This window comes from Cololabis saira, chromosome 15 (genome assembly GCF_033807715.1).
Source record: "Cololabis saira isolate AMF1-May2022 chromosome 15, fColSai1.1, whole genome shotgun sequence".
NCBI classification, from domain to species: domain Eukaryota; kingdom Metazoa; phylum Chordata; class Actinopteri; order Beloniformes; family Belonidae; genus Cololabis; species Cololabis saira.
Genome location: NC_084601.1, coordinates 38,376,243 through 38,401,390, shown reverse-complemented (window position 1 = coordinate 38,401,390; position 25,148 = coordinate 38,376,243). Strand labels below are relative to the sequence as shown.

The 25,148-nt window shown below is 37.2% G+C and overlaps 1 protein-coding gene across 1 annotated transcript in view; it reads right to left on the bottom strand.

Moving 5' to 3' along the window:
- Positions 1-25,148, bottom strand: part of LOC133460922 (glutamate receptor ionotropic, NMDA 2D-like) — a 254,791-nt gene that overhangs the window by 113,905 nt on the left and 115,738 nt on the right. The window contains exons 9-10 of the mRNA XM_061741634.1: positions 14,882-15,087; positions 8,555-8,723 (exon numbers count right to left, since the gene is read on the bottom strand). Of these exons, the coding sequence (XP_061597618.1) occupies positions 8,555-8,723; positions 14,882-15,087 (375 nt within the window). The remainder of the gene's footprint in view (positions 1-8,554; positions 8,724-14,881; positions 15,088-25,148) is intronic.

The following is a 25,148-nucleotide window of genomic DNA, read 5'->3' as shown; positions in this document are numbered from 1 at the left end:
TAAAATTGACCACCTCAATTTTCACTGTACTTTATGTAAAGATAACTTAATTAGTCATTTCATATTCAAAAGTGAACCACATGGGGGCTTTAACAAATGAATGTTTTACAATGTAACAGTTTATAAACAATGCAATCCATGGTGTTTTGGGGAAATGTGACAAAGCTCATTGAAGGCTAACAATTTTGACCTTAACAGTAGATATTACTACATTGCCAGGAGTCGGAAAAACCCCTTATTTTAAATTTTTCAGTTCTGATTTGAGCTTATAAACTAAATTACCAAAGTCAAGGAAGCGACAGACCTGGAATCCCAGGTAAATGAGTGTTTTTTTGTCAAAGAAGCTTAGCGGCTTTGAAATGAACTATATAATCACTCCCCTGCAAGAGAGAGCTGTTAGTTCTGTGAATAAAATGTTAATGATGCCCGAAATTAGTGCTTGATTGGGAGGTATTCATGCAACGAGGACAAAAAGTGCGAGGCTGAAAGATAATTGTGAGAAAGTGCGGAAAAGGCACCTGGAGAAATTCACCATGTCAGGATGGCAGAGATCCGACTGTTTTTGTCCGTCTTCAACAATATATAACTTTTGGCAGGTCAAACAAACCCACTTTGAACAGAGATTGGCAGCTTCAGCACTTCCTGCTGGTGATGTGATGTTATATTTTGTCCAACTTCCACTAAAAACCTGTTAACACCAGTCACTAGTGGCCGCCGTCATGTCTGGAGTGTGCAGGTAGTTCAAAAGTCTCTGCAATAATAAAAGCTAAGGCCAAGTGCTGGAGTCATTTAGAGAGCACATTTCACCAGAAAACATTTAATTAGAGAAGAGCTTTGATTGATGTTTTGGGTCCAATAGAAACCAGCAGTTATAATGATTCACTTAATTGCAGACTGATTAATCAACAAAGTCAAGATACTTATCCTCGGTGATGTAACGCTTAAACGTTGCCATTAAATTGGAGGTAGAGCCACACGCAGCTCGATAACAAGAATTATGAATAAAACAAGCTGTAGAAGCAACATGTGCTCAATCAACCTCCTCTGAAGTGCAAGGAGAAACTTTTGGAGTTTACTTACTTGTTTCACACTTCTGATGCTCTATGGAGCCAAATCAAGGCCAAAAGTTTTGCTAATTTGAAAATAAAATTTGAACCTGAAAATTCTTTTTTACAGTTTCAATTTTATTTTTTTCAGTATCAGATCTTTTTTTCAGGTTCAAATCTTTCTATTTCAGTTTCAAATCTTTTTTTCAGTTTCACATCTTCTTTTTTCAGTTTCACTTCTTTTTTCAGTTTCAATTTTTTTTTCTGAAAAAAAAAGAAGTGAAACTGAAAAAAAAGATGTGAAACTGAAAAAAAAGATTTGAAACTGAAAAAAAGATTTGATACTGAAAAAAATAAAATTGAAACTGTAAAAAAGAATTTTCAGGTTCAAATTTTATTTTCAAATTAGCAAAACTTTTGGCCTTGATTTGGCTCCATAATGCTCTGTCATTAGCTGCATCTCTGCTTGTCAAGATGAATCAATTCACGATAATTACACCATTTAATTCAACTAGGTCATTGCAGATATCTGAATAAAAGCAGCCTGAATGCGGCACCTGTGACATTTCTATTCAGGAAGTGCTTCATTTGTAGGCACTTCATACTTCGCTGTTAGGTTTTTTCAGAAAATCACTACTTGATGGGGAGGCATTTACTCAAGGAAAAAAAAGTGCAATAATGCTGAGATGTTCTAAAAATGTTCTAGAAATGTCTGTCCAAATGTAAACCCTCAGGACATGTGCAACATCTCCGGATGGAATCCAGACTTTTGTCTGAATCTTTTATAGGAGATGCAGCTGAAAACAACCAAGGATAACATGCAGTACTGGAGTTGAGGGGGGATGAGGGGGGATGGCATCCCCCTCTGAAATAAAAAGGGTCAAAATCATCCCCCCTGTAAAACTGCCATCCCCCCTTTCCATCCCTTATGTCATTTCATCAATGAATGTGGTTTTACTGCTATTTCAACATTTAGAGTCATCACCAGAAAAATAACTTATTTGACAATTTTCACCTGTTTCAAGTAAATTTTTACTTGAAATAAGTAGGAAAATCTTTATAATCTTTATAAGATTTATCTTCTTATTACAAGAAAAACATCTTGTTCCACTGGCAGATTTTTCTAAGTGAAAATCTACTTGAAACAGGTGAAAATTGTTGTTTTTTCCAGTGATGAGTCTTGTTTTAAGTGTAATGAGATTTTTTTTACAAAAATGAGACATTTTAACTAGAAATAAGACAAAAATTCTTGTTAAGATTGTGAGTTTTTGCAGTGATCCATGTTACTTATCCTGTGAAGGACAGAGTCATATTGATAAGTTCAGAAAAGTGTTTTGTATTGTTGTGTTTTGATGTATTTGATGTAAGCCCAGTGGATATTTAAAGCTTACAGACGGCTGGATTTAACTGCGGCTATGTCATTCCTGCAGTATTTCTGCAGGTGTTTTGGTCACTGCTATTATTTGTAATCAGCACACATTATCTGTCCCCATATGATAAAATCCACCATCCCCCCTGATTCTTTTTTACAACTCGAGTACTGACAACATCGGATGCGTTTCTTCACACCTGTTCACCTTCCACTGTGGACATTTGTTTGCCCGACACTATAATTAAGTGACTTAATCAGTTACAGACGAAGCTGGACGGGAGGCAGCTGGGGAAACGCAGGGAGAGACAGGAAAGAGAGCGGTGAAGAGAAGCCACTTGCTTCATGAATATCTGAGAACAGGAGTGCCGTTGGCAACCGTATTCCCTGTTTACGGATGTTAAACACATACAAACATGTATTTGCAGATGCATTTAAACATACACATGTTTTCACTTTAGCTATCCTACATTTATATTTTTGATATCCATATTACAGGAGGAAACGTAGACCGCAATGGCCTGAAACTACTTTCTGGTAAAAGATCCGGTGAGAGAAGAGAGCAGCTCATTTCAGAAATGCAGGTTACAGATTAGTTACAATCGCGCTGTCATCAAGGGAATAGATCTGCGAACCTTATCTCAGTTACACTTCCCCTTACATTATCTACTCTTTAACTGCCTCTAAGTAAAGTCAAAATGATGTTGTAACTGCCGTGTTGTGTATTGATTTTTCGCAAGGACTCTTTTTGAGTGAGTGGTGCTTCTAAAGAAAAGTGTGCATGCATCTGCACTGCAAAAACTTAGAATATTTGTCTTATTTCTAGTTAAAATGTCTCATTTTTAGTCAAAAAAAATCTAATTTCACTTAAAACAAGACTCATCACTGGAAAAAACAACAATTTTCACCTGTTTCAAGTAGATTTTCACTTAAAATAAGTAGAAAAATCTGCCATCGGAACAAGATTTTTTTTGCTTGTAATGAGAAGATAAATCTTGTTCCACTGGCAGATTTTTCTACTTATTTCAAGTGAAAATTTACTTGAAAAAGGTGAAAATTGTCAAATAACAAGTTATTTTACTGGTAATGACTCTTGTTTTAAGTGTAATGAGATTTTTTGACTAAAAATTAGACATTTTAACTAGAAATAAGACAAATATTCCTGGTAAGAGTTTTTGCAGTGTGCTTCTCATGTGCTGAAGATCGTTTTAGGATGGATTTTCAGAAAATTAATACAAATAAAAAAAATAATAATAATTATAATAATAATAATATGTGCACAATATGGGACTGGAAAGTAAAAGACTCTCCAAAACCCACATTCAAAGCCATTTTGCTCATATCATACCATCATAAACAGACCGTTGTCTCATTGCTTTGCATTTGCCGACTGCTTTAAAGTCGGTCTAAATTATATGTGACTTGTCCAGGTTGTGAATATACATATACATTGTGGTTAGCTAAAATAAGAGCATTGGTTGCTGGGTGTTGATCGTACATTACAGCTAGTTCCCAAGTAAAACATATATCAGATAGTTGTTCATGTTATTCTGACCTAATACAAGGAAAAAATGCTGCCTTACAAATAGAAAGAAAATGTGGGGTAAATTAAATTAGAAGTTCTTTACATTGTCAGTATGTTGAAAAACATTCAAAATCCCAATTACTTGTTTGACTAAGGTGGAAGTGGCGTGAGTTAATGTTGAAATGTGTCTTTTTTTGGGAAGCCTGAACAAAACTAGATCAGCAAACCCTGTTTTATAGCTGGCTTGTGCAAGCTAAAGATTATGTTCTGACAGTTAATGTGTTTTTTCAAGTCTATGGTTGTTTTTGAATCTTGTTTGTATGCTTTGCCACGTAAAAACAACAATACTACAACACAAACCAAAGGTGGCTCCGATCAGCTTCCCCTAGAGGTACATTGCATCATGGGTGTGTAAAGTAATATGAAAATAGTCAATTGCACATTGGACATTTTTATCAGAAGTTGCAACAATCGGGGTAAATCGATTGATCAACTTCAGTTGCTCATGATCTCCATTTTTATTATTATTATTATAATACAGGATGGTTTAAGGGATTTTAATATAAACAAAATATAAAAAAATTAAAAACTTGGAAACATAAAAACACAAGCAGAATATATTGGGAATACAGAAGCAGTTTTTCAAAGTTTTCAATATGGCATGGCCAGGAGTTAAACTGAATATGTCTAGAGCAGGGGTCGGCAACCCAAAATGTTGAAAGAGCCATATTGGACCAAAAACACAAAAAACAAATATGTCTGGAGCCGCAAAAAATGAAAACTCTTGTATAAGCCTTAAAATGAAGGCAACACATGCTGCATGTATCTATATTAGTTTTAACTGGGGGAAGATCTTTTTTTTCATTATGCACTTCGAAAAAAAGTCAAAATGTCGTGAAAAAAGTTGAAATTTCGAGAAAAAAAGTCGAAATGTCAAGATTAATGTTGAAGTACAATCTTGACAAAAGTCGAAATGTCGAGAAAAAAGTCAAAATGTCGAGAAAAAAGCCGAAATGTTGAGAAAAAAGCCGAAATGTTGAGAAAAAAGTCGAAATCTCGAGAAAGAAGTCGAAATGTCGAGATTAAAAAGGAAAGGAAAAAGGAAGAAAAAAAGAGAAAAAAAGGAAAAAAAGAAAAAAGGAAAAAAAGGAAAAAAAAGAAAGACAGAAAAAAAGGAGAAAAAAGGGAAGAAAAAGATAAAAAAGAGGAAAAAGGAGAAAAAAAAGGAAGAAAAGAAGAAAAAAAAAGGTCAAACATTTTTGAAAAAGCTCCAGGGAGCCACTAGGGCGGCTCTAAAGAGCCACATGCGGCTCCAGAGCCGCGGGTTGCCGACCCCCGGTCTAGAGTAAACAAAGTTGTCTTTTCTGCAAATGGTTGGCTTTGTTTATTACCTGCAATGAAACACCATACAATTTACAGGTGGATCTCATTGACTCAAGAAATTCTTGCAGCTTTTGTTTATGTGTTGAGGCTACGGGTCAAGTTTTCAGCAGAACATTGCTTACAAATTACTGCAATAGTGGAAAACATGAACTTGTGAGTGTCAGACTGTTATTCTGCACAAACGGCAGCTTTCTTAGCAACAAATTATGGAGAGACAATACAGGACTGTCTCAGAAAATTAGAATATTGTGATAAAGTCCTTTATTTTCTGTAACGCAAAAATGTCAGACATTCTGGATTCATTACAAATCAACTGAAATATTGCAAGCCTTTTATTATTTTAATATTGCTGATCATGGCTTAAAGCTTAAGTAAACTCAAATATCCTATCTCAAAAAATTAGAATATTCTGAGAATCTTAATCTTAAACTGTAAGCCATAATCAGCAATATTAAAAAAATAAAAGGCTTGCAATATTTCAGTTGATTTGTAATGAATCCAGGATGTATGACATTTTTTTTTTTTTTTTTTTTTTTTTTTTTTTTTTTTTTTTTTTTTTTAAATTGCATTACAGAAAATAAAGAACTTTATCACAATATTCTAATTTTCTGAGACAGTCCTGTAGGTTTTTGAAAGACCAGTTGATACAGACGCAAACAACATAAATTACACCACCAAACACTGCGGACAGAGTCATTTTCACTGCGTCTGACTAAGAAGTGAGATAAACATGTTCTCACATGTTCTGCAGGCTGACAGCACATTCGGGGAGCATGAAGCCTTTTTATATTGACACTTTTACATTTTGAGTGTTGACACTGCACTTTAAAGCATCTTAAGAAGTTGGGACCTGAAAGGACCGAAAAAAATGACACATTCCACAAAAGTCTTTTCCCTAATGATCAAAACTAAAAACACATCCTCACAAAGATGAAAAGTGTAAGACGATACACGCATGTGCAAGCAGATGAGTCACATCCCATGTGTGTGTGTAACTTCATGTTCAAGCAACTTTCTTGTTCCAGTAACCAGAGGGGGTTTGGAGTTGGAGATACATGACGTGTAGACGCTAAAGTCAACACTGTGTTTTACGCTCTCCCTTTCCCTTCACGTTTTCTCTTTTATTTTCAGTCATACTTTAGTGGAGTTAACAGAAAATAAAAGAAAGTTCACAGTTTCCCTCCCTCCTAGTAAACAACTGCTGTCTTTATGATCCATACTGTAGAGGTTTCTAGATCGTGCCTTCGATGACACATTTTACAGACTCGTTCTGCACTTTACACGTCCCCATTATTTTTATTTGTGGGTTGTGTTACTTAAAGCTATAATGGCAGCCTAGCTTAGGATGAGATATAGAGGCAAGGGAAAAGCAACACTCAGGATTTCTCACCACTCTTGAAGGACGGAAAAATAACAGGAGAGGAAATATAATTGGGTCAGTTTTGTTATACAGAACAGATCAAAAGTTTGGACACACTTTCTCATTCAAACACATGGGGACGTGTGTCCAAACCTTTGGTCTGTTCTGTATATTTATCTTTAGACTGAAGTTCTCCCTTTCTGCTATCAGTATATACTTCAAAATGTGTTCGATCGCTAAGAACTGCAACACAGAACTGTTTCGTCTGTTTGGTTATTTTCTTGAATTGAGGAAAAACATTATTGAAAAAAATAGTTATATAGTTAGTTTTCTCACTAATTCAAATATTTCTTTTGTAAATTTGTCCACTGGTTCAACAGAAACAAATTTCAAAACAGTACTAATTTAAAAAAAGAAAAGTCAATTCCCATAGGTTTACCAAACTAAATTCTTTAACATCTATACTTTATAGTGAGCTAAACATTCATACCTAGACCTATTTTGTGAGAGAATTTGGCAAAGAAATTATGTACACGCGGTCAGGCTTTTTGAGAGAACTTATTACTACTATTTATCTAATGATGCTGTTGGTTTGGAGACATCATCATTAGCTGCATAATAAAGCATCGTACAACAGTGACCTCTCCTCCTCCTGGACAATCCTGTAGGAGTCATGGCGTAAAGTCCGTCCCCGTTACAGATTAAGGAGGTAATGAGCAGGGGCCTCATTTATAAAGCTTGCGTGCACACAAAACAGGGCTTGAAAGATGCGCATGCCACCTTCTACGCAAAGGTTGCGATTTAAAAAAAAAAAAATAACGGAAAAATGTGCGTATCTTTACGCAAACTTTGATCCTAGCGCACAAACATTTTGAAGATATGGGGAACTGGCGACGCCGAACCCTTGAGGTGGTGAAATGAAGCCAGATTCATGTCATACTTTTAATGTCATCACATATCAGATTTGTAATATAATAGCGGAATCTGATTTCTACCATGAAAATGGGTCTTTTTACCTGCCAAAAATGTATTGAAGGCCAAATACAGTTAATGAAAAGTTGTTTCTGCCTAAATCTGACTTGATCTCATTCTTGAGCTTCATAATCTTAAAATTTGACGTTTTAGCGCTATCGCTCAACGGGCTGCGCTCCCGCGGCCAGAAATCAGATTCTGGCAGGCACTCACGTTTTGGCACGACACCTGTACAACACCGGGCCACTCTCCTCTTGGCCTCCACCTTCAGATCACACCACTTCTTTTTTATTTCTGCCACAGATCTGTCCGCGGCACTCATCGGCGTTTAGCGCAGCAACGACATGCTGCCCCTCACTCGCTTTCTTTTTGTTAGTGATGCCACTACTGTGACCACCAAATAATGTTGTTTTCCTGCCTCCACCTCATCCACAACATCTCCATCTCGGTCTCCGTGAAATTTAGTGGCGCGGTGGCTCGACACGTCTCATTCATCCTGACACACAGCAGAAACAGACTGCAGGCAAGCGCTGCGCATGCTCAGCAGGCTCATTTATATGCAAATACAATCATCAAGTAGTTTGCATTGCCCATTTATTGTATGAAGTGGGCGTGTAGAGGGCGGGATATGAGGCGAATTCACGTGCCCAACCTTCCAGCTGCACTGTGATTTATAAAGAGAACATTGCGTGCAGATGTGCGTGCACACGGTTTTATAAATCAAGTTTTTTCCGGCTTTTGAGCGCACATACACTTTTAGTATGAATCCTACGCACTCTTTTATAAATGAGGCCCCAGGGCATTAACCCGATCGCAAGTGATTACAATTGACCAGAAATCTCCAGTTGGAATCTTTGCGTTCACACCTGCCGTATTTTCTAACTTAGCAAGAGTCTCACCTCTCCGACCATGCCATTCCATTCTCCATCGATGTTCTTCCCGTGTCTGCCGTTTGTCACCAGGTAAAGGTCGTAGGTGAAGCCCACAATCTTGGCCAGACGCTTCAGGACATCAATGCAGAATCCTTTGCAGCAGTGCTTCATGGGAGCAGCTCCATCCACCACCACACTGGAAAGAAAAAGACACGTGAAATAATGATTTTGGTTGTTTTTTACATAATATTTTAAGATATTTTACCAGGGACATTAACTGGAAAAAAAAACACAAGTGAGTGTCTTAGAGAGTGGTGAATTGAATGAACACTTTGACGGAAGGCTTAACAGAACAAGAGGAAAGCAATGATGGCAAGAGTTATTGCTGAAGGACTGTGAGCGGATCAATACTGACAGCTCGGGCTGTTGTGTTTGGAGAGGGTTTGCTCAAGAGCCCAGACTGCTCAAGAAAAAAGGTTACAGCACAATTACAGCAAAGTCAAATGTAATTTTCTGCCCACAAATGTCTAAAAGAGCCATGGTAAAGTTTTTCAAATTTAAATTTTGAATTAAAATGCCTCTCAGAAGGCACATAGGTTACACATATCCACGTACATTTGAATGACTGTCAGTCAAGTGGCTGCGGTTTCCTCCGTCAACTATCCAGGGAACGCGTGGTTTTGATGGCACTTCAGACACTTATCCATGGAAACCTCTGCGTTACCCAGCAACGCAGACTGCACACCTGCCACGTAGTTATTCTTTTATTCACCACACAGTGAACTGTAATGGCGTTGAAATTCAGAACTCTCAATTTCTAAATCTACCGTGCTTTCAAAATCGGCCAAAGGATTCAGAACTTCAAAACGTAATCATTTTAAATTGAAAACTTTTACAATTAGACTTTATTCAAATAAAATCCCATATTTTGCTGCTTAAATATTTAAAGCGTGAAATTAAATCATGACTTTGATAATGATAGAATGAAAGAAAGATAAAACATCCCACATATAATATATTTGCAAAAATAGGACAAATTACAACATAGATAAGGAATAAGACAAGTAAGACAAACAAAAAGGCAAATATTTTCTCAGCCAATGAAACTGATGAATGATGAGCTCATTATCTTCTGATTCGTTAATGACCCATTCGAGCAGGATTCGAATATTCTGGGTACCTGCAGTAATTTGTAATAACCATGATTTTAATCTCGTCCGATGCACCATGTCTGTGATTTGTAAAGTCAAATTACCTACCATATTTCATTAAACAACAAGGTCCTGAGACAGTTATAATCCCATCCCATTGCACATGTCAGTAATTCAATGATCTGTGGGTTGGAATCTTTTTTTTTAAATTTAATTCCTCTTGTTGCCATTTCTGCCTCCACCCGGCATAATTTTGGCAATTTTTAGATATTATTTTACGTCAGCCTATATCCACTTAATATAATGAAATGATTTGATATTTTTATCTGATGAACATTAAAAAATGAATCAACTTTAAGCTGCACAGAAACTTACGAAACAAGAAGTCCAGATCAGCAGAAGAACAATAATGAGATGATGACATGAGTGGCTGCACATTTCTGTAAGAAACTTTCTATCTTTCTTCAAGCCCGTTAAGTTTACTGTTACCATGGACACTTAAAACTGAGACTGATATGTTGTTTTCCAACTTTGTTAAATGTCAAAATGTGACATGTCGTCACTGATATCATAAAAGTTTAATAAAATGCAATGCCTTGACGTCACTTCCGGGATCAATGCCTGTAAATCCCAGTTAAACCAAACACCAACCGTCTCACTTCCGCATTGACGTTTATGCAGAACTAAAGCAAGGCAAGTTTATCTCTATAGCACAATTCAACAACAAGGTGCTTTAAAAAGACATTAAAACATAAATAAAAAAGCATGATTTCAAATATAAACAAAAAAGAAATAAATATGAACAATAGAAAAAATCAGTAGTTAAATATGATTAAGTTTTGGTACAGCAGATTTGGAGCTTTATTCAAATGCAGCGCAGAAAAGGTGGGTCTTCAACCTGGACTTAAATACACAGAGTTTCAGCTGATCTGAGGATTTCTGAGAGTTTGTTCCAGACATGTGGAGCATAGAAGCTGAATGCAGCTTCTCTATGTCTGGTTCTGACTCTGGGAACTGATAAAAAACCTGATCCAGATAACCAGAGGGGTCTGGAAGGTTCATACTGGGTCAGGAGGTCCCTGATGTATGTTGGTCCTGCACCGTTCAGAGCAGAACTTTTATCTATAGATTTTCTGGTCTTAGTGAGGACTGGAGCAGCAGAGTTCTGAATGAGCTGCAGTTTTCTAACTGACTCTTTGGGTAAATCTGTAATGATGCTGTTACAATAATCAAGCTACTAAAGATGAATGCATGGACTAGTTTTTCCAGGTCCTGCTGAGACATCACATCTTTTAACTTTGATATATTCTTTAGGTGACAGTAGGTTGACTTTGTTACTGCCTTAATGTGTTTTACCAGATTTAGGTGTGAGTCCATCACTACACCCAGATTTCTGGCTTTAAGGAAAAGTTCACCATCAGTAAAAGGTCTGACTCCAAAATCTTTGAGACCTTTTTGAAAAAGCCTAGAGGCAGGATGTCTAAACAGGAAGAGGAGTAGTTCAAGCTGACATAAGATGTCCTCCAGGTCTTGGCAGGTAATGGGTTGAAACTGTGTCATTGTGTTTAAAGCAGCTTTCGGTGGATACAGTACATATGCTGATCCTGCTGCTGCCACGACTGGCTGCAAAAACGCTCAATCCCCCTTCAATTGTTTCATTTCACACCCATGGCAACTCTGAGGGGGGTGAAGTTTTTTGTACCACATGAAGAGAGTTTATACAAAGCAATATATTTTTTTTGTCTAATGTGATTGAAAATCAGTCGGCTCAGCCAACGGGTAGCTGTTATTACTTCCTCATCCGTAGTCATCATGCTACTTACTACTAGACTTGATTTATGCACCGTAAAGAAGGGACCAAAACAGATGTCGGGGTGTAATTTCTGAATTACTGCAGGTCCAGGGGTAATTTTAGTCCAGTGCAAGTATGACATAAGTCATGGTTAGGCACCAAGAATGAATATAACTATGTCTTTTTGATACACCAGCATCCCAGATTACACACACACACACACACACAGAGAGGAGGTAAATGATTATAATTCTTTGTAACTCTACTTTATATTGCATTAGTAGACATCATCAACTGCTTAGCAGAGGTGGGTAGTAACGAGTTATATTTACTCCGTTACATTAACTTGAGTAAGTTTTGGGAAATGTTGTACTTTTAGGAGTAGTTTTGAATCACTATACTTTTTACTTTTACTTGAGTAGATTTGTGAAGAAGAAACTGTTCCTCTTACTCCGCTACATTAGGCTACGTTGAGCTGTTACTTTTCTTTTATCCACGTACGCGTCAATCTCATGACATCACTGGGTGATTCTTTGGGAAAAATGTTTGTTTTTGCATGTTTTGTCACATTTACACAGACTCAAACACACACAGAGTTTCTATGAGTTCATGTTTGTTCTAGTTCTGCCTGGTTAAAAAAGAAAAGTACAAAGGCTTGAAATTTTGTGCTACTTGGGCTTAATTTATTTTTTTATTCTGTTATTTTATTTATTTTATTATTTATTAAAGTACTTGAATTTACTTTAAGATTATTTTAATTTAAGCTATTTTTTTATTTTTTATTAATTTAAATTTATTTTATTGATTTAATTTGCCTGAATATGATTATTTTGTACTTTTGTCTGTTTGAATGGTTGTGTTAAAAAAATAAATCAGACGTTACTCAAAAGTTACTCAGTACTTGAGTAGTTTTTTCACCAAGTACTCTTTTACTTTTACTCAAGTAATTATTTGGATGACTACTTTTTACTTCTACTTGAGTCATATTATTCTGAAGTAACAGTACTTTTACTTGAATACAATTTTTGGCTACTCTACCCACCTCTGCTGCTTAGCTACATTGCAATGATTTAATGTAGTTATTCCCTCATTTTTCTTCAAAAACAGTTTTATGTACAGGATTTCACCAAAGGGTGGACGAGATCTGGTGAGGTGATTTCTAGATTTAGTCTCTGCTTCTGTTCTCCATCCAGGAGGGTTGGTTGGGGCATCTTAAGATGCCTCCTGGCCATTCTGGAGGTGGTTCAGGTAAATGTTACCAGGAGAAGGACCTGAGGTCGGCCGGTGCTGCAGGGATCGTGGAAACACCCTCTCAGAAGAGCTAGAGGAGGAGGCTGGGGAGATGAACGTTTATGATTCCCTGCTAAGGATGCCACGTCCTTAACCCAAACCTGGCTGAGTGGAAGTCCATGAATGGATGGATGGCTTTCCTATCAACATATCGATGCGTAGTTTTGATACAGTTTCTGTATATTATCCACATATTAAGATGCATTTGGGTTTTCTTGTTCAGCTGAAGATTTTTTTCAAATAATTTTGAATCAATTACCTCACTTCCTTGTTGGTTTTAAAATGGATGCTTTGATATGCTGCCAAATGCAATGTACAGTACACATAAGTGCTGGGAGGTAAATTGTTTTAATCTCTGGGAAAATTATGTTGTTTTGTTATGTTTTATCTACTGACTATAGAGGGAAATTATCTCCACCACAGCTCCTTAAGAGTTTAAACACTTGAAGATGGTCAAAATGTAGTGTCTTGTTCACAGCTGTTTGGTTACCCATTCTCCCTGTTAATGAGGGATCAGAACATGAGATCTTTCTGTTCAGCGATGGCCTCTGACCACTTTTTAAAACTTTTCTTCCACTCTAATGAGGTTAATTTTTCATAAAATAATTAGGAAACACACTAAGTTATGTGGGGTTTACTTATCGTTTATAGTACCAACAAACCACAGATCATCTTGTTCTTGCATAGACTTGAAATAACCCATTTTAGCATATTTCTTTTTAATTTTTGCTTTTATCAGTTGTGTGTTTGTTTCTTGGAATATTGTAACCCCATGATTATAACATCCCAGTGAGTCACACCTTATAACCTAGGAACTCTGAGGTGTTGCTGAGATAAGAAAAGAGAAAATACACCAAGAAGAAGGTAAAAGAAGTCAAATTTTCCGTTAACATCAAATGACAAGGAGTTTTGCTGCTCAAATAATCTAAGAAATATATTTGTGTAACATTCAGTTATTTGTGTGTCAGCAGGAGTTATATTTATGTGTTTATTTTTAAGAATAATGTTTCCATTTTAAAAATCACCATTGTCTTTTATACTGTATGTTTGGAAAACATTTCTGTATACCTTTGATCCAATTCACTTAAAAGACAAAGTAAAATAAATTAAAGCTGCAAGCAGCGATGAACAGGTCCTTGCGCGTGCAATTTTCACCAATAAAAGTCAAGTACTCAAAACCAAGTCAGACACCACCCACGACTCTCTATATCAAACCAATCAAAAGTTATGGCAGAAAGTAGGAACTATCAAATATCGACCAATAAGAAGAAGGGGCGGGGCTAATTTGCACCAATTATGTTCAAGGACTCAAAACCGAGTCAGATGACACCACCCACGACTCTTTATACCAAACCATTTGAAGGTTATGGCAGAAAGTAGGAACTATCAAATATGGACCAATCAGATGAAGGGGGGGGGCGTGCTTTTTGGCGTCTATCGTCGCCATGGTAACGCTTTTGACTGAGAAAAGTAATGCGCATCGTCACAGAATGGAGACGCACATTTTGATGTATAACACACCTGGGTGCACGTTAGGGTTCGGGCGAAGTGGCCGAAGAAATGGCATAAATTGCGCCAAAATTACACGATTAATTTAAAATGGCCGACTTCCTGTCCGGTTTCGGCCATGGCGCCAAAAGACTTTTCTTTAAGTTGCGACATGATACAGGTGTGTACCGATTTTCGTGCATGTACGTCAAACTGTATTGTGGGGCTTGAGGCACAAAGTTTTCTAGGGGGCGCTGTTGAGCCATTAGGCCACGCCCATTAATGCAAACCATTAAATATCAAATTTATCACCAGGCCTGGCTTGCGTGCAAAATTTGGTGACTTTTGGGGCACTTTTAGTGAGAAGAAAAACTTGAAAAAAAGAAATAAAAATTCCTACAGATACAATAGGGCCTTCGTACTGTAAGTGCTCGGGCCCTAATTACAACACCTTATATAAGACATTTGATCTACTACTTATAATTTACAATTATAATTTAAATTTACAATATAATATATGATTCATTTATAATTAATTGATTTTCACACAAGTCACTGAGATCTGGACGTTGGATACAGAGAAGAACAATGTGACACTGAGGAAATCCTCTATTTACGATTGCGACATCCTACCTGGAGTTAACGGGCATGCGGCACGGTACAGAGTCCCGGATGCAAGAGCTGGTCCCCGGGTCAGCGGGCTCTACGATGACGAACGGCCTCTCCTCCAAGGTGACCACCCGTAGGTGCTGGGAGTCATCCAGGGGCTTCAGGAAGGAGCCGTAACGAGACCAGGGATGGTATCGTAGGCGCAGGTGTCCGTTTTCCCACCAACCAACCTGAAAAAACAAAGACAATCATGATCAGATCTTCAGGTCTTAAGATGTAGCGACAAACAGTGGAACTTAGTTTGTATAGCCAAGACAACCGTCTGCAGGGCTGCAGAGACATTTAAAGCAAACACCTGTGCAACACCCAGTCCCGAGTTCCCCAGATAACCTGATGGAGAAATTATTAGGAAAGAACCTATGCAGGCCTGGGCAGAACATACAAACTCCACTCAGAAAGCCAGAAAGTAAAAAATCAGGACCGTCCTCCTTTGAGGTGTATGGAGCTAGAACAGTCTCATAATTCGCAAATGCACACACCGTTTCACAAATGCACAGGACAAAATTCACAAATGCACACACACCGATTCGCAAATGCATAGACCGTTTCACAAACGGTTTGAGCTGCGCTGGATTTGCGTGTGACTTTTGAGTCTCCCCTGACGTGACTCGATCCACAAATATGTTTTTTTTAACACGGAAGGATCTGCAACCAATCAGATATCTCCCTTTGTTTCAGCCAATCGTAAGAGCGCACCCCACATGGGGGGCGCAGAGCAGTGGATAAAACATGACTTACTCGTAAACCAATCAGATTAAAGGGGCGGATACACCTGCTGTTTGAGCTGCGTTAGCGCCGTTCGCTTAGAAAAGTGATTCAATATTTCGAGTTGGTGGAGTAAAGATAAATAAACAAGACAGCAACACGGGATGGAGAGGAGATCACTGCTCTGCTTTTCTTGTGATCTCGGTAAAGAGAACAGCGCGATCAGAGATGGTTTGTCAGGCCGTTCAACAAGAGCCGTCGGGAGACTGGAGAGCTCCAAGTCCTGATTGGTTGCAGATTCTTCCGTGTTAAAAAAAAAAACGTATTTGTGGATCCAGTCACGTCAGGGAGTCTCAAAAGTCACACGCAAATCCAGCGCAGCTCACAGACAAAAAAAACGATTGTAAATCAGGTTATATTTGTGTGTGCATCAAAAAAACATTTGTGTATCTTGTCCTACGCACGTGTGAATTGTTCTATGCATTTGTGAAACTTGTCCTGTGCATTTGTGAAACGGTGTGTGCATTTGCGAATTATGAGACTGTTCTAGCTCCATAGGGGTGACAGTGTTGTACCAACCCACACATTTAATCTCTATGAACATAAATGGAGAAAAGGAAGTGTATATCTGCTTTGAACATGTGGTGTACCCAGGGTAGCCAGATGTCCGGCTTTCGAATGTCCTGTTCAGCGTCTGGCGCAGCATCAAGCTGGACGTGTATTTGTCCTCCTTTTTGAGGCACGAGGCTTGAAATGTCATATGTACTGTCATACTTGAAAGTTAGCATCATGCCGAAACGTAAGACCTCGTTCAATTCAGAATGGAGGATAGAGCTTGAGTTTATGTTTAATAGCAATCAAGCTTTACATATGCTTCATCATGCACCTCATTACCCGCTGCGTCTACTGTATGAAAATAGACCCGTTCATTGATGTTGCGCCTAATGGTCCGCAAAATACAGTATTTGTGCTTTCTGAAAGAGCATTTTTTTAAGTTATGTATGTTACTTGTTTTTTACATTTAAGTCCACACATGTTATGCTTTGTGGCACTCTGCACTTTAAAATTACTGTCATCTCCGTTAGTTTTTCAACACCACAATGTGTTGAATAAATACAAATACTGTAAGACACACTTCTGACTTTACATTCATATTTTTTCCAATTCAACTACACAAACATAATTTTTAAACCACACAAAATTGTATTGTAAATGAAAATATATGAGTCCTATGAATACCATAGTAATTTATCGATATGCCGCATAATGTCACCCTTTTTGCTGTTATGGAAATGGCTACCCTAGATGTACCATACTGTTCAATCAAAAGCAATTAAACGGTCATTATAGCATAAACTAGATTAAACAGATATTGTATTTTCCTGTTATTTTATTATTTGATTTTCTAAGAAAAGAGAGAGAGCGTGAATTTAGGGGTATCATGATATTGACTTGTTTTGTCCTCTTTTGGCATCAATTCTGTAATTGATACTGATGAGCACTGAAAATGGACGTAACAGGAGTTCATGTTCAATTTGATTAACTACAAGGTGTCCACCCAAATCATCACCCCTCCGCCACCGTGTTTGACAGTTGTTATGGTGTTTTTGTGGTTAAATGTTGCGTTTGATTTTCCCTGCTCTGCATTATAGCTAAACATCTCAACTTTGATGTCAGTCTCAGAATTACTGCAGTTTGTTAAGATGCAATTTTGCAACGCTAAGCAGTTTATTTCAGAAAGAAATAAACCATACTTGTCTTCTTTTAATTGTACTCTGAACTCTGAATGAACTACTTTTCTTAATGAGAAATTTCATTTAGCACGCTGATGAGGCCTATAGAATTCAAGATGCAGCTTTTGAGTTTTTAACAGTCTGGTGTTGGGGTGAGCTCAGTGAGATTCCCACTACTGACTCATGACTGGATGTGTGGAATTAAATTAGTTTATAGACCAGTCCTTCACGCGAGTATCGACTCACCACACTTGGATGGGAACGTATAGAAGGGGAGATTTAAAGCCTGCTACTATATGAACTTCGAGCTGAATAATAGTTATTGATTACCACCCCACCTTGCAGATGCTTTGTGATTACTTCATTCTGCAAGGTTCTAAAACTTTTATTGCACCTTTAAACTCAGCAAAAATTAGACAATGAATATCCCATCACTTCCAGTTTGATCTCCACTGCTCTGCAGTGACGCAAACATATTTGTCCAAGTTAACTAAGATTCAGCTCTGCATTGCTAAGAAATAAATAAAGAAATAAAATGGGGAAGTCATTTAATCAACACTGTACTGGTTTTGCTGCCTCGCCCTCATCCCTTCTGCTTCCTTTTTCATTGTGCACGGATCATTGGCCACTCAGTATGTGGATCAGATCTTACTTCCTATCGCTTTAAGTGGCATGAAAATTCATCACTATTTGTCCTTAATGAATAAGCAATATCAGTGTATGTCTCATCCATATTCTTAAAGACTTTTTATGCCATACAAAATATTAAAATGTTTGTGGCACCCCCCTCATAAAACAGTTATAATTCAGTTCCACCAACTTCATCAATCCTACTTGACATTTTTTCCAGCGGGATTTGTAATAGAATCCTAAATTAAGCATATCTACGTGTTCTTCATGCAAACATGCAGCTCTTTAAATCTTGCAACTTTAAACTGGTCTTTGAAGGGATCAGACATATTACTTGCTATCTCTGTATCTATTAGTATTTAAAGTGGTGAACATGCCAGCCAGCTCAGAGTCGGAGAAGTGAACAGTTCATATGTCTTAGTACCAGGTATGGACCACTCAGGCCTGTTTAGATTCTATATCTTCAAAGTAAGGCTTTTTTATAAAGGTCTAAATGAAGGATTACCTGTTGAGATTGTTGTGATTTGAATGAATCAGTGGTTCGTTAGGGTCGAGTAGGTCTCTGATGGAGTTGCACTGACATGGCTTGAAAACCAATTGGCCATTTGTCCCTTATGTCAAAGCTTTTATACAGCATTTAATTCCAGTACCATGGTTTAAATACGTTTTCCCTTTTAAAGGAGCATGAGGCTCCTTTTAAGAAATGAGACTCTCAAGCGCCACCCTTCACCACGACGGCCGTTGGGGGTACTGCAGCCAACAGTGAAGCCGGCACGGGAGAACGGGGAGAACGTGCATGCAGCGTCATGTGACGTCACATCTGCAGGACAGCGCGGGAAATTCGGGCCCAGAATTGCAGCACATTTTGCAGCACACAGCCTGTTCAAGGCAATGGAGAGATACACTAGAGGAATCATTCTTTTTGGTTTGGAATATGGAGCCAAATCAAGGGCAAAAGTTTTGCTAATTTGAAAATAAAATTTGAACCTGAAAATTATTTTTTACAGTTTCAATTTTTTTTTTTTTCAGTATCAGATCTTTTTTTCAGTTTCAAATCTTTTTTTTCAGTTTCACATTTTTTTTTCAGTTTCAGACTTTTGGCCCGGATCTGGCGTGGGGGGCGTGGCATCAACTGAGAGGGGCGTGGCATCATGAGTGACAGCAGAACAGAGAAGGCCGGGGACGTTCCTCAGTCATGTTGCCTTCAGGAATCGTAGGTTGCAGAAGTTATCAGTAGAAGGATGATTCAACACTGTATATACACTATATTCACGTGATAGGCAGTGGAAAAAACGGACACATTTCTGTTTAAAAAGTTGTTTTAGACCGTACTTGACACCAATCGCAGTATAAAAGCAATAAACTATGCCAGACTGTACAGTTCAACAGCCACACTTTAAAGTTTGACATTTCCCACTTCCACATACTACCAAGTACGGTCTAAAACAGCTTTTTAAACAGAAATGTTTCACTAATATCAGTTTTTTCCACTGCCAGCCACGCCCCTCTCAGTTGATGCCATGCCCCCCATGCCAGATCCGGGCCAAAAGTCTGAAACTGAAAAAAAAATTTGAAACTGAAAAAAAAGATGTGAAACTGAAAAAAAAAAGATGTGAAACTGAAAAAGATTTGAAACTGAAATAAAAAGTTCTGAAACTGAAAAAAAGATCTGATACCGAAAAAAAAAATTGAAACTGTAAAAAATAATTTTCAGGTTCAAATTCTATTTTCAAATTAGCAAAACTTTTGGATTCATTTGGCTCCATATTGGAACGCTTCATCTGACATTATTACTAGAAAACTTAAAACGTATACACATTTTTTTCATAAATCCTGCCTCATGCTCCTTTAAATAGAGCACTTCCTTTTTGTTGACATCTCACAGCACTTTTAGTTACAATTCCACAACCGACCACTAGGGGGCGTCTCCAAAGGTGAGTCAATCTCCACTGACCACTTAAGTTAAAATGATAAACAATGTCCAACATTCTACTGCCTGTGGTAGAAATAACCATATTTGCATTTTTCTCTATAGCTGGGATTCACCATGACAGCTGTATGTGTATGGTGTTTGTTTTTTTTGGCTTGGTGGTTAGTGCTGTTGGTCGAGAATAGGTTTGCCTCTTTTTTTATTGACAAAATTCAGAATAAAAACCTTCACCCAACTTTAGAATAATTTTTATTTTTATGTTGATGATCTGGATAACATAAGACACCTTGGTTCTACGTTTTTCTAATTAACAGATCACAATTACTGTCGGATTTTGAATATATTGTAAAATTCCTATACTGATTTGATGCATGATTTTTTCCCCCTGATTAATATGAACAACAGGAAACACCTCAGACAACAGAAGTACAACGTTAAATCTGTCAGTTGCCCTGCCAGTTGCGATTAGTTTTTCTTCCTCTATCTTACAGAGTACAAGACAGTGACCTATCTTGTCTGTCAGCATCTTAGCCTCATTCAGCAAGAAAAATCAATACGCTAAAGGTGAGATGCATCACAAAAGGGCAGGAAATGGTACCACGATTCCAAGATGGAGCTGCACTCCAGCCTTTCCTGTAAGGTTTAAACACGGCCAGACTGGAGGAAGTGAAATACAAACTGATACAAAAACATGATTAAAATAGCAGAAACACAAAAAATAAATGCCTTTGATTAAGCAATCACTAGAAGAGGCAGCACTTGTATTATTTAAGTGCATCATATTGGTGTGTATTGTCAGCATCATTAAAATTTCTCCTCCTCAGAATCTTGCTTTCAGATGTGTTGTATTGTGAGAAACAAGAGCAAGGTCAGCGTTACACGGCATAATAAAGTTAGAATGACATCAACGTCTGATGGTACATTGCAGCATTGTGCTTTTCCATTGTTGGATTTAGTACCAAACTATTTAAAAAGCAGCCTGGCTGGTCATATTCCTTTACTGCGCAAAATTATCTCTTATGAAATCGGTCTGGTATCGCTCTCATTCACAGCCATGTCCACCATAAACAGACCAAACTCATCACAACAAGCGTCCAAGAGCCGTGATCAAACACGTACCATCTAACTTTCGGGTTGAACCTCATGCAGAACTGAGATTCAGTGCAGTTCCTCGACTGGCCACTGGAGGGAGGCTGCAAAAGCCAGTCAATCTCCACTGAGTCCCATGTTAGAATGTTCAACTTTAGAGCCGAAATAAATATATTTAGGGTTGCCGTCTCAATCATTTGATTTCCTGTCGATGACAACTCTGAGCGAAATGCAGAAGCAGAATTTATCTAACACAATTAAATTATTTCTAATATGATTGATTGAGTTAGCTCAGCCAATGGTTAGCTGTTATAACTCCCCCATCCATATTTGTCATGCTACAGGGCTTAGTGAAGCAATCAGCCATTTGTACCAATCGAGAGTTGGCTAAATGCAGCAGTAATGTTCTTTATATCGCAGTAGAATCACCATGTAAAACGAGATATTGGGCTGTAAACGTCTGCTAGCAACTCTGTAGTTATTTCAGATTGAGTCTGCTGAAGGAGCTGGTAGCCAAAGCTAACTTTGATAGACATATGGTGGCCGTGTTCCCATCAGCTTAATGACTGCACACCGTACGAAGAAAAATGGGCATCAAAGCCGCTCTTCAGCAACCGGTGGGTCACGTGACTAAAAGCTACTGTTTTTTTTATGGTCAATGGTCACGATTCAAAAAAGCCAAGATGGCAGCAGAATCACCAAAGACACTTTGGATCAACACGTCTTTACTGCAAAACCGACTACAGTCACCCGTATTCCTGCTACAGTGCACACCATGTTGGACATCAACTATACATAGATAGTTTGGTTGTCACTCTGCCAACATCACAGGCTTCGTTTTTCCTAGTAATGCACCGATTGTTCGGTAACCGAAATTGTTCGGCCGAAAATGGCAAAAAAACACTTTCGGTGTTCGGTGGAATAAGTGGGGAAAAAACCGAACAATTATTAACGGCGTTGTAAAATAAGGAAATAGACTGGCCGCTCCGTCCCGTAACGTTGCGCACTACATAAATCGTTGGCCAACCAAAAACTAACCCCATAAGAATTTTACCTAACATTCACCAGGAGGTGGAACCAAAACAACATAATGCTGGGAAATTAAAAAAAAATCATTTTTTTATGTTCAATAAATATGTTCTACCTTGTAATTTTGTAAAATATTTTTTTCTTTGAAAAGCATGCCTCAATCAAATTTATTTGATTTATGCAATGGTGAAAAAATTGGCAAAATAAATGAAAAACTGCTGAAGAACCATGTTCGGTATTCGGCCAAGTGTTTATTATTATTTTCGGTTTCGGTTTCGGCCACAAATTTTCATTTCGGTGCATCACTAGTTTTTCCAATTGTTGGATTTTCATCAAATGGTGTCCAGGTGAAGTTTCTTGTGCTGGTGCAGCTGGTGCTGCCCCTGGGAGTCGAGGTTGAATCCAAAGAGGAAAATAACTAGGATGGCTTGCTAGAATGATGAAAAACAGCCCCGGTGTGGAGGTTTGCACACACTTGGGCAATGAAATCTTACTTATAAAATCTTCCGATAGAAACTGAGTTTTCCTATTCTTTGTACAGCCCTTAAATCCATCTAAATAAAATCCATCATCCAAATCTGTTTCAAAGATGATGGAACTGCTGTTAGTTTTAGTTTTTTAGTTTATTTATTTAGCAATATAAGACATATATGAACAAAAAAATGAAAAACAATTAAATAACATGCAAGGAAAGGAAGAAGCCTGGTGGCTTATATAGAATCCTTTCCATATATGAATAAAACACAAAACAAAGCTACACAAGGGAGAGAAAAAAAAACACAAGAAAATGTAACTCAGATCAAATAATGAACATTACAAAGATGAAACAATAAGAAAGTTCTTTAAATGTTTTTTGAATATTGGCAAGGATGGTGATGATTTAAGAGATTTATTGAGTGAATTCCACAAGTGGGGGCCTCTGTAAGTGATGAAAGATTGATGTTTACCAGTTCTACAAAACAGTAAATTAAAATCATCTTTGTGCCTTGTGGCATAAGAATGAATATCGGAATTAACATAAAAGAAATTATGAAAAGAAGGAGGAAGATCTTGAATATAATTTTTAAATTTGAACATAAATAAACATGTTTTGAAAAAGTTAATTTTATTGACTGATAATAATGAATATTTAATGAAAAGGGGAGCAGATGGCTCATATCTGTTTGCATGTGATATAATTCTGAGAAACCTTTTTTGAATAATCAATAATTTATTAATATATGTTGAATGTGTCGAAGCCCAAACAATGTTGCAGTAATTAAGATGAGGGAAGATTAAACTATAATAAAGAGTTAAATGAGAGGAAGGAAGAACAAAAGGACAAACTTTTCTCAAAATACCAAGCATCTTCATGGATTTCATGCATACCGTATCAATATGTTGTTTCCAATTTAAACAATCATCGATAATGACACCCAAGAATTTGGTATGAGTAACCTGGCAAATTTCAGAGCCATTGATTATAATTCTAGGTTTTTCTTTGGGGAATGTTTTGTTTTTGTTACTAAAAATCATGAAGTTGCATTTTTTTATATTAAGAGTAAGCTTGTTCAGTTGAAACCATTTGAAGACATCCAATAAATCATTGTTAACATAATTGACAAGGGTATTTAAATCCCTGTGTGAGGCAACGAGATTAGTATCATCAGCAAATAAAATCGGAAGAAATGTATTACAGTTCATGGTTAAATCATTAATATAAATCAAAAACAATAAAGGACCAAGTATCGAGCCCTGTGGAACCCCAACTGATATTTTTAACTTTATGGAATAGCAACCATTGATACAAACATATTGTTCTCTGTCTTGTAGATAGTTTGAAAACCACTTGAGAGCAACATCCTGTAGGCCATATCTTTTAAGTTTGGAGACAAGAATCTCATGATTTACTGTATCGAAAGCTTTTGTTAAATCTAAGAAAACACCAAGAACATATTTCTCATCTTCTAGAGCAGAAGAGATATTGTTGACAAGCTGTAGCAGGGCGTGTTCCGTTGAGTATTTCTTGCGGAAACCATATTGGTGGCAATAGAGGATGTTGTTCTGAAGAAGGTGATCCGAAATTCTGGAATAAATAAGTTTTTCGAGAATTTTAGAAAAACAGGGAAGTATTGATATAGGACGATAATTGGTGATTAGTGATTAGTGATTAGAATCTCCCGATTTGTGTAATGGCAAAACTTTTGCTGTTTTAAAATCACGTGGAACCACACCAGATTGTAAAGATAAACCAAATATATGAGTTAAAGGTTGAATAATAAAATCAATAATTTCTTTAATGAAACTACTTTTAAACCCATCATGACCTTCAGCAGAGTTTTTTAAATTTAAGACAATACCCCTCACTTCAGCAATGGTCGGGGGCTCAAAACTGCAGAGTGGAGAAAACTGACCCTTAATCAAACTAGATGGTTTTGCATGAGAATCATTTATGTTCGCTGCCAGCGAAAGGCCAATATTTACAAAGAAGTCATTTAAGCCATTTGCAATTTCTCTCTCATTGAGAGGAGCACCTTCATTTCCTAGCACCTCAACTGGGACTGTTAATTGACGTGTTTTACGTTGTAGCAATTGATTAATGACACTCCAGGTGGACTTGATGTCACTAGATGCTTGGTTAAATTTGTCTGAAAAATATTTATTTTTTGCATACCTTAGAGATTGAGTAAATGTATTTTTACATTCCTTGTAAGTTTGCACATTAAATGGTGTAGGACTTAGAATAGATTTTTTATATAGTTTCCTTTTTAGCAGAGAATGTTTTCTTAAATCTGATGTAAACCAAGGATTTGCTTTAGGATTTCTTTTCTCTTTTTTAGTAGTAATCATTGGGAAGCATTTCTCAAAGACAGGATTAAAAAGCAATAAAAATGACTGGTAAGCTTTCTCCACTTCTTGCAGCCGTAAAACAACATCCCATGACACATCCTTTATGGAAGATATGAAAAGTTCCACATTCCTTTTGGAATATTTGCGATATCTTATTTCCTCTTGTACCAAGTTGTTACTAATCGTTTTATCATTAAGATGAATTATTTGAAAAACTGGGAGATGATCTGAAATATCATTTAACAACAGACCAGAAGTAATTTCAAGATTCAAAAAATTGATTAGG